The 15025-nt window shown below is 30.2% G+C and overlaps 2 protein-coding genes across 5 annotated transcripts; both read left to right on the top strand.

The window, feature by feature from the left end:
- Nucleotides 1-64: 64 nt before the first annotated feature.
- On the top strand, nt 65-5814 carry LOC110623961. Of its 4 annotated transcripts, none has more exons than XR_002489364.2 (6): nt 65-186; nt 1088-1260; nt 1848-2661; nt 3765-3937; nt 4060-4224; nt 5535-5814. XR_002489364.2 is itself a non-coding variant. In XM_021769002.2 (5 exons), exons 2-5 carry the CDS (start codon nt 1094-1096, stop codon nt 4166-4168), a joined length of 1263 nt encoding a protein of 420 aa, XP_021624694.1. In that variant the 5' UTR covers nt 65-186; nt 1088-1093; the 3' UTR covers nt 4169-5814. The 4 variants fall into 4 exon arrangements, 2 of the variants coding, with proteins under 2 accessions (XP_021624694.1, XP_043817259.1); XR_002489365.2 differs by having other exon boundaries at nt 4878-5814; XM_021769002.2 differs by having other exon boundaries at nt 4060-5814.
- Nucleotides 5815-12544: 6730 nt separating this feature from the next.
- Nucleotides 12545-12889, top strand: LOC110625024 (cyclin-dependent protein kinase inhibitor SMR3). Its single transcript, XM_021770513.1, has one exon. It carries the CDS (start codon nt 12545-12547, stop codon nt 12887-12889), a length of 345 nt encoding a protein of 114 aa, XP_021626205.1.
- Nucleotides 12890-15025: the final 2136 nt, after the last annotated feature.

Genomic DNA, 15025 nt, shown 5'->3' with positions numbered 1-15025 from the left:
ATTAAAATTCTTAATATTCAGGCATTTATTTGTTTTATTTTTATTACGTCATTATTAGCTTGGCCTTGTCGCCTGGTGCCAATTTCAAACTTTCATGGTTTTGCGCTTTACTGTTTAGGGTTTTAAATCGACTGAGAAACCCATTAAAACCATATCTCTTCCACTTGCTCTTTCCTAATCTATCAGGTAACATCTTACCCTGCAAATGCATATTCTTGGTTCTCTGCTTCAATTCTGATATCCATTTCTTTACTTCTTGCCATTCTCAGTGTAAATGCAACAGCTTTTGCTGAAATTCAACGCTTCTGCAACCTAACCATCTGATTGCTTTTTTTTTTTTTTCCCCTCATTCTTTCTGTTTGTTTATGTGTTTTGCGCTTTTGGGTTGACAGGAGTTTTTTCGTTTAGTGTTCTTCGAATGTTTTTCTCGTATTGGATTCTGTGCCACTGAATTTTTGATTTAATTTTGCACACATTTCAGCGTTTTTGGGGATTATGAATATATCTTATTGAAAAGGTGTTCTTGGGTTGGACATTGGAGAGTTGGATGTGTGCTCTTAGATTTCAGAGAAAATGCTAAGAGGAAGAAAGTGGAATTTAAGAGAAGTTGAACTTTCATCATTAGGGCACTGGAATATTAGAAATTTTATGCACAATTTGGGTTGCTTCAGTTATTTACCTCTGTTGAGATGTGTTTGGGACAAGAAAAAATATTTTCAAGTCTCCGTTATTATATTTCTATGTAATTTCTTTTTGCTTCCTTTGCCGCTCTGTCCTGGTTGTGTTCACCAGACACATTACTCACTGAAATTTATGTTGGAGATGAATTCCAGCTTTCTCTGGCTTTTAGCTTATTTATGTCTTTTCTTTCCTAACGATCTTTGGTAGCAAGGAATATTTTTCTTTTGTTTTCCCCCCTTGGAATTTCATAGTATTTCTTATGTTAGGTACACAATTTTTTTAAAATAATTTTTTCCCCATTAATAGTGTATGTTGGAACTGAGAACAATTATACAATTTAAATGCTTGACATGTCCAATGGAGAGTCTGTGGTATTAATATTCTGATTTCATCCTTTAATATGTAGTTGTGCATGCTGAAAAGTGGTGGACATCTTAGCATCATGTATACTATAAAGGGTGGCTGGGTAGGCTGCCAAACATATGTGCTGGCAAAGAGCAATGAGTCTGGAGGGAGAAAGTCTCGTATTCGGCGATCAAAGGAGGAGAGAAAGGAAATGGTTGAATCCTTTATAAAGAAGTAATTTGCATAATGATCCCCTCTGGTGAAATTCTTCATGTTAAATTAGTTCTATATGGTCCAGAGATAATCACGAAATTTCATTGCATCACCAATTGATCTCATCCCTCCTATTATATGAAAAAAAAAAAAGAAAAGAAAACCATGCAAATTTCTTGTGCAGACTTGGAATACATGAAGTTTCTCTGATGTGTGCATGTGAAAACATACTACCCATGGGCAAATCAATTTGAAAGTAGATTCTAATCACTTAGAAGATAAGCTTGGTGCTTGTTTGAAGGAAGGAGGCATTTTAAAGGGGGTTCTCCATTATTAGACAATGTTGAAATAATTTACAAGAGAATTTTAAAAGTCTATGACAGCTTGTATTTAGTAGGTATTAGGTTCATACAATAAGCTTTTTTGCTAGCTTTGATCATTTGTGCAACACAAATGACAGCTGATACCTTTACAATGATACAATGAGGATATTGTCATTGTTTAGGTTAATCCTGTTATCTATAAATTTTCTCTACTGCTCTTTGCCAAGTTATCGGAGTAGGACTATGCAACCTGGATGTATAATTCATTCAGCTACCATTTTGTAGGCACCAGAGCTTAAACAATGGGAATTTCCCCTCTCTAAATCTTACCCACAAGGAAGTTGGTGGGTCTTTCTACACAGTAAGAGAGATTGTTAGAGAAATAATCCAAGAAAATAGAGTGCTGGGTCCTGCTAAGTATTTGCCAGAGGAACAGAGTGCTGATCATTTGTCAGTGAAATACCCATTGGGTACAATTTCGATAGAACCTGAAGCTTCTCAGTCCATTTCATCAATTGGAAGTCCTTTTGTATCTGATCAGCATCAGAATACAACAGAAGAACATGACTTGATTCCTGATGTGCTTAGTGCTGAAACTGAACAGCCAGGTTTTGACAAGGAGCAAATCATTAATGGAAGTCATGTAAGTTTAAGAAACAAAGAATGTGATGAAACAAAAGTTGTAAAGTCTCAAGTAAGTGAAGCACTGGAAACAAAGAAAGGCATGGAAGAGGTGGCTGCATCAGGGACTAAAGTGACTCATACAGTAGATGTAATTGTGGAAACATTTCAATTACAACCTGTCACTCAGCCAACTTATAACTTGGAAGGAAATGGTGAATTGAGGGATTTGAATGGAACTGTAGTGGAAGATGTTAAAAAGGTGCACCCTGGACCAGGATGTGTTGATTCTGAAATAGATTTAACAAAATTGTCAAGCAATTCTTATTTGGTGGATGATAAAGTAGAAAACCCAGTGGGTCCACCATTTGAAGGAAACTCCAGTTCAGTGGATGAGAAAGCTGTGAAAACTGCAGATCTGCCATTGGGAAGTTCAAATTCATTTGCTACCAAAAGCAGCACTGTTCATGATACTCAGGTTGACATAGATGTTGAAGTTAAATCTTCTCATAACGATAAGACAATTACTGAAACTAAGTTTTTATTTTATTTTATTTTATTTTTTTTACATATAATTTTCTTGGAGTTAGTGTGTTTGGGGGCTTCTACCGGATGAATGCTTTGCTAAATATAAATATTTAGCTCATCTTTTTTTCTCAAGTCAGTATCTGCAACACAATTTCGCATTCATGCATAAAAAGCTTAAAGTATGTACTCTAATTGTTTATTAGTCTGAAAAAATATATAAGGAAAATGAAGCTACAAAATGGGTGAATGGTGAACCTAGTTATTTAGAACAAATGTGGAGCTCAGCTGAGTTGGATCAACATGGTAGTCAATGGTGTGAGTTCCAAATGAATGTTAGTTGTGTTTGCTCGAAGAAAACAATCTTTAATTTTTTTAGTTAATATATATTTTGTAAAATACAAGAAACTCATGTGGCACTGTTAATGTATTTAATAATTGTAGCGCAATATGTGATGCAACAGGGGCCTATATAGAAATGCAGAACAGGAATATGTACTGTCAACATAGATGTTGTGGGGGATAATGTTTCTCAATTGCCTCTTTTTTCTCTTGAGAATTGCTGTGGGTTTCAAAATAGTGAATGTTTCTTTTGTTCATGTTTGTTGTTGAGTTGTTAGATGCCAACAACCAATTATTGTGATGTCTGCATGTGCAGTTCTCAACATTCAATAGAAACTTGCATGTACTTTGTGAATGTTTCTTTGGACATTTGGGTTCACATTTATTGGCTGTTGTGACTTACTGCAATTGGCCATAAGACGACTTCATGTTCTTTCTATCTCTAACTGATCTTCTATTATATCTTCTCCTCTGTGCATTGAAGCTTTTGAAGTGATACTACAAGGTGCAGGAAATGCCTTATGTTCATTAAAAATCTGACTACACATGATTTAATATACGATGTTGAAATTGTGATGGATTATTTACTTGCACGAGACTGTAAACTGGACTCACCAAATAAAAGGCCTAATCTATATTTCCATTTAAAAATATGTGGGGATGGTAATTTTGGTCTCGGAACTAATATTAAATTACTAGTGTGTACTTTTGCAGGTTCTAAATGCATCAAAGGGCACCCACACGGCAACTCTAAATGATCCCTATTCCCGCAATGGTAGCGGTGAGCTGATAACCCAAAAAGAAGTTATTGGAAATAAAGCTGATGTTCTACCTAGCAGCAACTCTCAGAAAGGGAACAATCCAGCACTAGACAGAATTAATATAAAGTATGTGCAGTAACTGCAACTCCAAACTTGTTTCTTTAATCTTCAATCTTTAACTCATTGGCTGAAGCTTTTTCTTGGATATTTTAGGTTAACTTATTAGTCTTTTTTTGGATTATGAGCAGTAAATCATGGGAAGGGGCATCTAAAAATCCTGCAGAATCGGAAACTAACCCAGTATTGGCCATTTTTAAATCATTTATAGCTGCGTTCGTGAAATTTTGGTCTCAGTAAAGTTTCAGTGTGTTTGTTTGCATAGAAGAGTGGAAATTCTACATTTGCCAAGTAACGTATGAACTCTCCCCAGTCTTAATATCAGTGTTTTTTTTGTCTTTTTTTTTCCTTTTCTTTTTTCCTTCACATATAAAATCTTATATGATATTAGATGCATATCCATGTTCACTTAAATTTGTTTAGATTGAATTAAAATGGATCATAATGTCTGATTAATTTTGTCAAATAAGATTTCAATTCATTGAATGAAAATCTTTACTAATGGATTAACTCTTTTGGTAGTAATTAATTCACTCAATTCATTAGAGTTCTAATTGAAAAGAGTTTTAATTCAATTTTCTTAGCATTGGCTTTCTATCTGTTTAGATGCGTATACATGTATGTCCTTTTTTTTAATAAAAAATGCAATGAATAATGGTTATATAAAAAATAACTCTTATTTATTTGAAAAATTCACATTAATATTAAAGCATTTTATGAAATAAATATTGAAAAGACGTTTTCCTTAAATTGTCAGTCTTCTCAAACCTGCCTTTTGATTAGTGGGAGAGTTACTATCAGGTCTGTAGATGTTTAGAAAATTCAATAGTTCATCTCTATTTCAAGATCACTCAATTAACCAAATCTTAGGGTATAAAATTGATTAACCAAATCTTGGGGTTTAAAATTGATAGATATTGTCCTCCATTGACGCACTTGCTATTTGCAGACGATACATTATTGTTTGGGAAAGCCACAATCAAGCAAGTTAGCAAAATCATATAGTTGTTGACTACTTTAGCCTTGCCTCTAGCCAGCGGATAAATCATGATAAATCTGATTTAACTTTCAGTTCTAACACTCCACTACTGGTTTAGAAGCAAATTGGAGACATTTTTCTTGTCTAGAATGCTGGTTCTTTTTCAAAATACCTTAGGCTGCCTATTTCTTGGGGTCGATCAAAATGCCAAGCTTTGCAGCTTGTTAAAGATAGAGTGGTTAACAAGCTTAATGGTTGGAAAACTAAATAATTATCACATGCGGATAAGGAAGTTCTGATTAAGGTGGTAATCCGAGCTATATTAAGGTGGTAATCCGAGCTATACCATCATATATTACATCTGTTTTCAAGCTCCCTTATGGCGTTATAAATGATCTTCACCTATTGATTACTAAATTCAGGCGGAGATAATGCAGTAAGTTTGTAGGGGCATGGGATTGAAGGATTTGAATTTGTTTAATTTAGCTTTGTTAGCAAAGTAAGCTTACCGCTATTTTAAGAATACTATTAAGCTCTACTATCAGAGGTTGTAATAGAGTGGGGCACTTTTCAAAGTCTGGAATTCCCTCAGTTCGACTTCTCTATAATAGACTTAAATATGTGCAGGAAGATTTGAGGAGAGGTTCTGTGCCATCATCTTCCCTGTCTCTGGCAGGAGATTTTTGGAAGCAAATATGGAATTTAAAGGTTCCTCCTAAATTGCATTTGTTCCTTTAGAGAGCTTGTAAGAATTTCACTTGCAACTAAGGCTAAACCATATTGTTCTAAATGCAAGGCTTCATTTGAAACGTCTTTTGTCTTTTGTAGTTTGGTTCTCTCTTCTTTGGAGGAAGGTTTTGGGATATTTATACTAATCAAATAAATTAATTAAGAATCCTTAGTTCAAGGCTTGTTATGGACTCTTATTCCATGGGATAAAATAATTAAAGACAATAGAAAATAATATATAAATATTAGGTAATTTAGAGGGACGTTTTTGAGGTTTAATAAAATTTATTGAATAATTTTTTATTAAATTTTTTTGTAATAAATTAGTTTTTTAAGTTTAGTTTTCCTTTAATAAAATGGTTTTTCTATTACTGTGAGTTAATTATTGATTTAATGTTATATATTTTTAAATAGTTAAAAATATTTTTTAAGTGGTGAATATTATTTCTTAAGTCTCAGACTCATAGTGGCGGATTTAGTTAGAGTTTAAAATTATTTATATGATTTTTTTAAAATTTTAAATAAATAAAAAAAAATTATCATTAGATCTCTAAATTTTTTAAAAATTATTAATTTATCTCTATTTTAAAATTAATAAACTAAAACACTCTTATATTTTATAAAATTTTTTCTTTCCCTCCTATTAAAGAATGCATTCACATATCTTAAATATTTATATTATTTATTCTCGAAAATTTGATGCTTCAATTTAATTTTTTTATAAATTAATCCACTAAACTTATATTTTTTAACTTTAGACTCCTTGTCATTTAAGTAAACATGTTGCTTTTCACAAAGATCTTAAGTAGGCACCTCTAGTAATTTTCTAAACGCAAGAGTAACTTGTTTTGATTTACTCATCACTCTATTTCCTTCATTTTACTCTGTCCTTTTCATTTAAACTTTCTTTTAAAGTTGTATGATGTCATAACGATAAATTCACCATTATTACCTTTATTCTTCGACACTTAATTAATTTTCATATCTGTAATCTTTCATCCACTTGTTCATAAAAAAGTGATATCTTCTTCACTGTAATCAAATACTTCCTAAATTAACATCTTGCTATCACTCTTATTAATATTTCCCATAGTCAGCTACCATAAGTTTCAATGATAATCTATTGCAGGCAGAGTATACAAAATACGTTCTCTGATCTAATCATAGCACTTCCATATATAAGTTAGAAGAGGGTTTTGAGGCTGTATTAATTATTTACTTTTTCACACATTAAAAAATATAATTTTTTTTATTAATTTTTTATTTATATTTATTTTAAATATATTAAATTTTATTAAATATTAAAAGATGATTTTTGAGAGATTTTTTAAAAATAATGTAAAAATTCATATGTTATTATAGTTTTAAAAAAATAGACAATAATTTTAAAATAAAAAAAATAAAAAAAAAAAGAAAAAATTATATGAGAGATAATATATCATTTCTATCCCTACCATATTATAAGTGATGGATTTAGACACTTACAGATTTAATTTAATAGTAAAATATATTTAAATAAATATAATAAATGTGTTAATTTTCGGTCACTATTTTAAAATAAAAAAATGGTAAATTTAGTTTTAGGTGTTAGGTCGGTCTAGCCGTGCCCATGGGATTTCAATCCATTGTATGCTAAACTGCTGCCCTTCAAAACTTGCAATCTACGCAAGTTGGAGATTAGTACAACATTGTCAACTATCAAGTCTTTTTGTTTTTAAATTCAGTATGTCCTTTTACATATGTGCCTCGTATTGCTAATACGAAAGCAAAACTGTGCCTAAAATGGACACTACTGTTCTCTTGGTGGTCTATGATTTGGCAAAATTAGTTAGTTATTGCTGCTTTTACAGTCATGCAGTTTTATATATCTATATATGTAAAGGCCTAGCTTTGGTCAAACTCAGTCATACGACCAGTAAAAATCGATCAAATCTTGTTGGTCCGAGTAAGGGTTACATTGGTCAACGAGTTTCAACCCTTTTTTTATTTTTTAACTTTTTTTCTTTTTTAAGTAGATCATATTGTACACGTGGCAATAATTAATTAGTAGCATATGATAACTCTGTTAGTTACAAAATAAACTGACAAGCGTTCTAATTTTTTTTATAAGGGTATTCACCAAAATAATTCTAACCTTTTCATGAATTTATATATTAATTTTCTATATTTTTGAACTATATTTTGTTTAAGGGTATTCATATTTGGATTTTGTTTATTAAATTTTGTTTAAGCTTTGAACTATATTTTTATAATTTTAGACACAATGAAAAAACTCATTATTTATTTGATTAAAATTAACGTTTTTATCCATAACGAAAATAAATAAAAAAGTATTTATATTAGAGATTCATATTCATATTCCGAGTAGCTGTTGGAGATTTTATATCCAATGATTACTCTATAATTAATTGGTAAATTCATTAATATGTTGTTATTTTGTTTTACGGATAGAGTGACACAGAATAAATAGTTTTCAATTTTACGGCAGATCTAAATCGAGTCTAATTTTTACTGTCGACATTCGATAGAGATCCATGATAATTTTTTGGAAAAAAAATTTCGAGACGCATAACTTTTAAAAGTGTAACCAGGGTCGCAGTCTTGCACAAAATTAGAGGTGAATTTTATATTTTAATTATTTTTTTGGATAATTTTATAATTTTACATATTAAAACTTTTTATATTATAAATAACTTTTTCTTAATTATTTGAGACTTACTTTTTAATTTTTCAAAAATTGCAATAAGATTTATCGACTTTTAATCTCTGATATCTTTTATATTATCTTAATGTATCATATTGTCTTAATCAAACGATATTAATTAAAATTTATAATGGATTATAATCAATTTTTTTATTATAGAGCTTCTGAATTGCTACAATTAGAAAAATTATAGGTATCACCAACGACCGTCGTTAATTTTATGTTGAAAATTTTTTTTATCTTTTCTTTATATATATAATTTGATTTTTATTTATTTATTTTAATAATAAATAAATAATTTAATATAATAAAAGTCATAATTTATTTAAATAGTAAATAAATTAATATAAATCAGCTTTTATTAGTTTTAATAACAATTATCAACTAAAAATATTGCAATACAAGACTACTAAACAAGCAACAAAACTACAAAAGTTAAAAAAGTATAGGTAGAGACCAAAACATTCTTTGCGGCAGTAGTACATGTTTTAAAGTTAATTTAGTCACCATATCGGCTCACGTATTCGCCTGATGAGAAATAGATAGAAAGGGGAAATATTAGAAACGTGAACTAAGCGTAAGAATTGATGCAACTAACGCAGAAATATCTTATGGCAGAGGTTATGTAGGTTGTTGAACAGCATGAGCTAAAATGCCTAAATCCATTTCACACTCAATGGAGCATAAACCGAGGAAGAGTGCTGGTTTCAGACCTTCTAATAGAGCTTTAGCTTCACGAGCTGCAGCTGAGTAAGACCACACTTGTTTGGCAAGTTCATGAATAATAAAATCATCACAATTAGTAATAACAACAGCCACAACAGTAGGAGAAAACGAATCCTTCCATTTGCAATATCACAATTAAGTTTGAAAAGACTTGAAGGAGGAGGAACCCAACTAAAACTGGGTAATGAATTTTTGTCTGGGATGAGAAGGATCAGCAAAAACACCAAACTGCCGCAGATGAGAAAAATCAAGTGAAATAGAACGTGCCATAGAGACATAGTCTGGAAAAATATTCTCAAAAACTAATTTATTACGCACTTTCCATATATGTCATAAAGTAAGAGTAATCATAATTAATCACAATGGCTGTCAGTATCTCTACTTGCATTATCAACTAAAAAAGTCCACCAGATAATGAAATGAGGGAAACTAGTAGAAATAGGTTAAAAAAGTCCACCAGATAATGAAATGAGGGAAACTAGTAGAAATAGGTTTATATGCACAAGGACAGATAAACTAAATGCGCTGAGCTATAGGGCAAAGAAAAAGCATATGCTCCAAAGTTTCTAGAGTAGAAAGACATTCCGGGCATATAGATCCATAAAGGCTACCACGACGTTACAAATTGACCATAGTGGGTAAAGCATTATATAAATATTTTCAAATAAATATCTTCAATCGAGGCATAACCTGGAGAAACCAAACCCCTTTCCAAAGAGCAGGAGAAGGAAAAACTGAACACGAGGGAGTAGAAGTAGCACTGGAGGCTTGAGACATCAAAAATTTATAACCAAAATGCAATGCCAAACTAAAACATCTAGCATACCAGTAGGAATCACATGTACAAAAAGAATGGATGCATCCCAGAACGCAGGCTATATTGTCCGTCCCTCGCATAATGCCAAACTAAAACATTTGGCGTACCGGTAGGAGTCACATGTACAAAAAGAATGGATAAAGCCTGGTGTGGAGAAAAGAATCCAAATACCAACTTATGATTCCAATTAAGAGTAGATTGATCAATCAAATCGACAACTTTAAGTCTACCAAGTGAGTGTTGAAGCTGTTGAGGAGCCAAAAGGTTTGGACTCTGAGGTATCCAAGGATCAAACCAAATATGAGTGCAAGTACTATCACCAATGTTCATGTGGACCCCTTGCTTCAAAACATCTCTTCCTACTAAAAAACTAGACTAAAGCCAAGACTGTTGGTGTTTTGAACTTGCCTCCCAAAAAGAGCTATTTGGAAAATAAAAGCCTTTGAGGACTCGAACCCATAAGCTAGACGAGTTGTGGAGAAGACGCCAACATTGTTTACCTAGACAAGCTAGATTAACAAGTTCAAAGTCCTTGAAACCTAAGTCTCCCCTGGATTTTAAAGTACAGGAATATCGCCAACTAATCCAACTAATAATATCACGAGAATTTTCTGCATCGCCCCACCAAAAGCATGAAAACAAACTATTCAACTTGGTAGAGAAACATTTAGGATATAACAAAATAGATATGGAGTATGTCGGGAAGGCAGATAGCATTGACTGTATAATGGTAGTACGCCCAGCAAGAGATAAGAACTTTTGTTTCCAAGATTGCGTCTTAGCAAGCATTCTATGTTCCACTACTGTCAAAGCTTGTTGCCTAGAACGACTCAAAAGAATAAGCAAACCCAAATATGTCTCAGTAGTGGTCAATTTATCCATCTAGAACATGGAGTGGATATATCATTTGTGCTGAAGTGGTATATGCTTAATGAATAAGATATGAGACTTAGCAAAATTAATGGATTGTCTAGAAGCCAAAGCATAAGACTAGAGGTCATGTAGCATATGACTTGCTTCCTGCTGAGTAGCCCAAACAAATAATAGAGTATCATTAGCAAATAAGACATCAATCAAAGATGGCGGCTGAGAAACCTTAATGCCCCGAAGAAACCATCCTCATGCGCAACTGTCAAAAGATAAAAAAGTGCTTGAGAAATAAAGAGGAATAAATAAGGGAATAGAGGATCTTTTGTTAAAATCTCCGAGTAAATAAAAAAGATCAGTAGTTTTCATTGATGAGAACCGAGAAACTTGTTGTTGAAATACATTGTATGATTAGTTGAATTTATTTAGTGGCAAAGTCCATTTTAGCCAGAATCATTCGAAAAAATACCAATTAATAAGGTCATAAACTTTAAGCATTTCAAGCTTTAAAAAAAAAAAAAAAAAAAACTATCTTTGTAACTGTTAAATTAAACTAAACGGACAGTAGAAAATAAAATTAAAAAAAATCAGAGCTTCTGCGAGTGTGTACAGAGCCGAGAGAGGAGCGCGTGGAGCACTATCTTGGCGGCAGATTAGTTGAAGGCCTTTAGTTTAGCCTACACTACAAGCTAATATAGAAAAAGTGGAGGTCCGCAATGATACCCGAAATCAGATCGTGCAAAGACCAAACAAAGGAGTTATCCTGTGTATCGCTGACGAGGGAGCACTGACACGTGGTCCTGTCACATATCGAAGAACTATTTTTACTAATGAAAAATAATTATCATTTTTATTTTTAATTTTAGAAATATAAATATTCAGTTTTATAAAAATTAAAAATTCAAAAATATTCATTTCGTAAAATATTTTTTTATTTCAAATTATAAATTATAATTTTTATATATGTTATTCATTTATATTATGGTAATATCATTAATTTTATTATTGTGCAACAATATTTGCTTAAATAATTGTTGTTATGAAAATTATAATAATTTAATAAAAAGTAATTAAATTTTTAATGACATAAAATTAATTTTTTTAGAAAGAAAATAAATAACCCTAATTAGCTTCTCCTTATTAACGTATATACTTCCCACTTAATTTTTATACCCACTTAATTTTCAACCAAATGGAATAACCCAAAATGAAATTTTAATTATCATGATTTATTATTATTTAGAATATATTATTTGGTTATTCTAAGTCTTTTATTTCGAAAATGATTTTTATTTCTATTAATTTTATTTGTAGGTCGGCTACGATTTAATTTATATACTTATTCGAACTAGTCATAGTCATGATATTTCGGATCTGTTTGATATTTTTTATGTATTTTCTAATTGTATTTTTTAGTTGATCGTTAATGAATTTTATATTTTTATTTAAAAAAATAGAATTACGATAAAATCATTAAATAGAAATTAATATTTTGAAACCGAAAACAAATGGGTGAGAATTGGTTGATCCATCTGTTCAATGATATTCTCCTGGCTTAAGCATATAGCTTGGTAAATCTACAAGCTTTGCTTTGGGAAGTATCATGTGAGCTAAAAAGCTTAAAGCTCAAGCACCCAAGCCTCTTTCTTCTATCTTTCTTACCTTCGCACACAAGCCTTCATGTTATCTTTTTCTCTTACATTTATAAATAACTACAAAGCCTGAAATACTACACATTTTATCTTCTTCTATAAGTGATATACTCTTTTCTCTCCTTCTCTCGTTTTTTCCACCATGTCTACTGATCTTGAGTTAGGTCAAGATTTGCCGGGGATTAAAGTTCCTCTCATCGAGATTCAAACACTAGGAACTTGCAGCAGCTCGAAAGAAGTTGTTGATCCAATAACTCAACAAGAAAATGCAGAGGAATGTTGTCGAACTCCAACATCTGAGGAACACAAGATTCCTGCTATCTTACAATGTCCGCCGGCGCCTCGAAAACCGAAGAGAAGGACTGTCTTATGCAAAAGGAAGTTGTCGGAATTTGAATTCTTAAACTGCCAAGAAGTGGAATCTTTATTTCGGTCAAGCTCTGAGGTTGTTGCAGTTGCAAAGAAGAGATTGTGCCCTTCTGAATGATATGTCAGGTTTTACTGTATGCTTCAGGTAAAAGAAAAATACAATTCTTATATTATAATTTTGACGGAAAAAAAAAAAAAGAAAAAACATCATTTGTTATTTGGTGTTGTTAATTTTGCTAAGTTAAAAAAAAATATTAAAGAATTTAATACAAACTAATAATTAAAAATTATATTTAAAATATTAATTTGTCCTAAAAATGCCTTTTTTTTAACTTTTATGTCTTATTATATAAGTGAATTATAGATGATGATTATAAAATTAGCCCATAATAAAAGCTTTTATCAATTAAAACTCCAATTATTCAAATTTCAAAACCCTTAAAATCCAAGAAATTTATTAATTAATTATATGAATAGAACAATGAAAATTTTATATTTTCCAATATGAAAAAAATTCACGAAATTAAATTTTTAAATATTTTCTTTAAGGAATATCTAACATAAAAAATAAAACATAAAAAATTATAATATGAAGGCTTAATTTTTTTAAAAAAATAATTTTCTGCAAGCGTAGGTTCAAAGCAAAAGGAATAAATGAATGCCTTTTTTTATTTCTATTTATTATTATTATTATTATTATTTAGCTACGAATTTACGGGAAATATATACCTTCACCTTTACGTGTTATCATATGTTTCTATAAGAATCATGTAATAATAAAAGATTCAAGATTAATTATAATTGATTATTCACATTTCATTATAATAATAATTATTAATTTTAAATTTTCTGATACAAATTAATTGTTAAAAAAAACTTAATAATAATAAATTTAATTATTAATAATATCTACACAGGCAAGAATTATGATGGTATTAATTTTAATTTTATTTTTTTGATTTCATGACATTAAATTTTTAATACTTTAGTAGCTGGTAAAATATACTGGTATTTTTATTTTTTAAAATTATGTTACTTCTGTGACCAAAGTTAATTAACAATTAATCTAGTTAGTAAGTGAGTTTTTCAACCTTGAGCTTATATAACTTTTTATTTTTGTGAATTTTCAATTTTGATAGTGATTAACTGATTATTTATCTTTAATTAATTTAAGAATTTTTTTTAAAAAAATATTATTGAAATTAATGATAAAGTATTATTTTTTTTCGCCTAAACCATTCCATGATTTGATTAATCTAAATTCATGACAATAGACTTAATAATGAGATAAAATATTATTCTCTCAAGTTTTAAAAAAGCAACCATTGATTAAAGGAAAAAAATGTATTATTTTTCATTTATATTTTATAAAATAAAAAAATTATAAATTATGTAGTAATTTAAATTTATAGAGAAAAATTTATTATAAAAATAAAATATTTTATTTTCAGTTTTAAAAACATTCTTTATTTAAAATTTGAACTTGACGCAAAGAATATTATCAACTCATTTCAAATTAACTAAATAAAAAGAAAAGTAAAGCTTTCCAAGGAGCTTAAAACTTAAGTTGTTTCTTTATTTGTCAATTTTTGACGGAATATATATAGAGAGATTATAGAGATGGCTATTTTTTTTTTCTTTTTTCTTTTTTTTTATGTCACTATAAAGCATAGAAAAACACTGTACAGGAATCTGAAAAGTTAGAGAAGGAATATTCTGTATAATATAATCAAGTACTTCAAAGTCCAAACCATATCATATGTACCAATAAACTTTATAGCTGAAAATATACTGAAAAAAATTACTTAAAATTTTGTTTTAATTAAAAGTAAAATTTATGTCAGAAGGTTAATATGCAGTACCAATTTTGTATTTCACAAATAAGAAAGTGTAACCCTAGAGAGGTAACTAATTTACACCATCTAGTAAAGCTCACACTTCTCCAGCTAGAGAAGACGAGCACCGGATATGTCTGGCAAGACCATGTTTCATATGCCCCGAATGGTTAGTAATGGTGACAGCGATAGCTGCCAAAAAAAAATTGATCATTCCATGACATTTCTGACTCGCGGTTGTCGAAACCGTAAAAAATAAACCTATTATGAACCAACAAAATAATTTGCAGATAGTGGCAATAGGGTTGAATCCACAGGAAATTGATACTTACTTATTTTCCTTGTCAAGACCAAGTAAATAAACAATAAAATTAAAAAGGGGGGTTTTGAGATTGTTGAGCTAAACTAGAATTAAAAGT

Source organism: Manihot esculenta, chromosome 10 (assembly GCF_001659605.2).
Source record: "Manihot esculenta cultivar AM560-2 chromosome 10, M.esculenta_v8, whole genome shotgun sequence".
Lineage (NCBI taxonomy): Eukaryota > Viridiplantae > Streptophyta > Magnoliopsida > Malpighiales > Euphorbiaceae > Manihot > Manihot esculenta.
The sequence above is the reverse complement of the archived record's forward strand: the minus strand, read 5'-3'. Positions and strand labels throughout refer to the sequence as shown.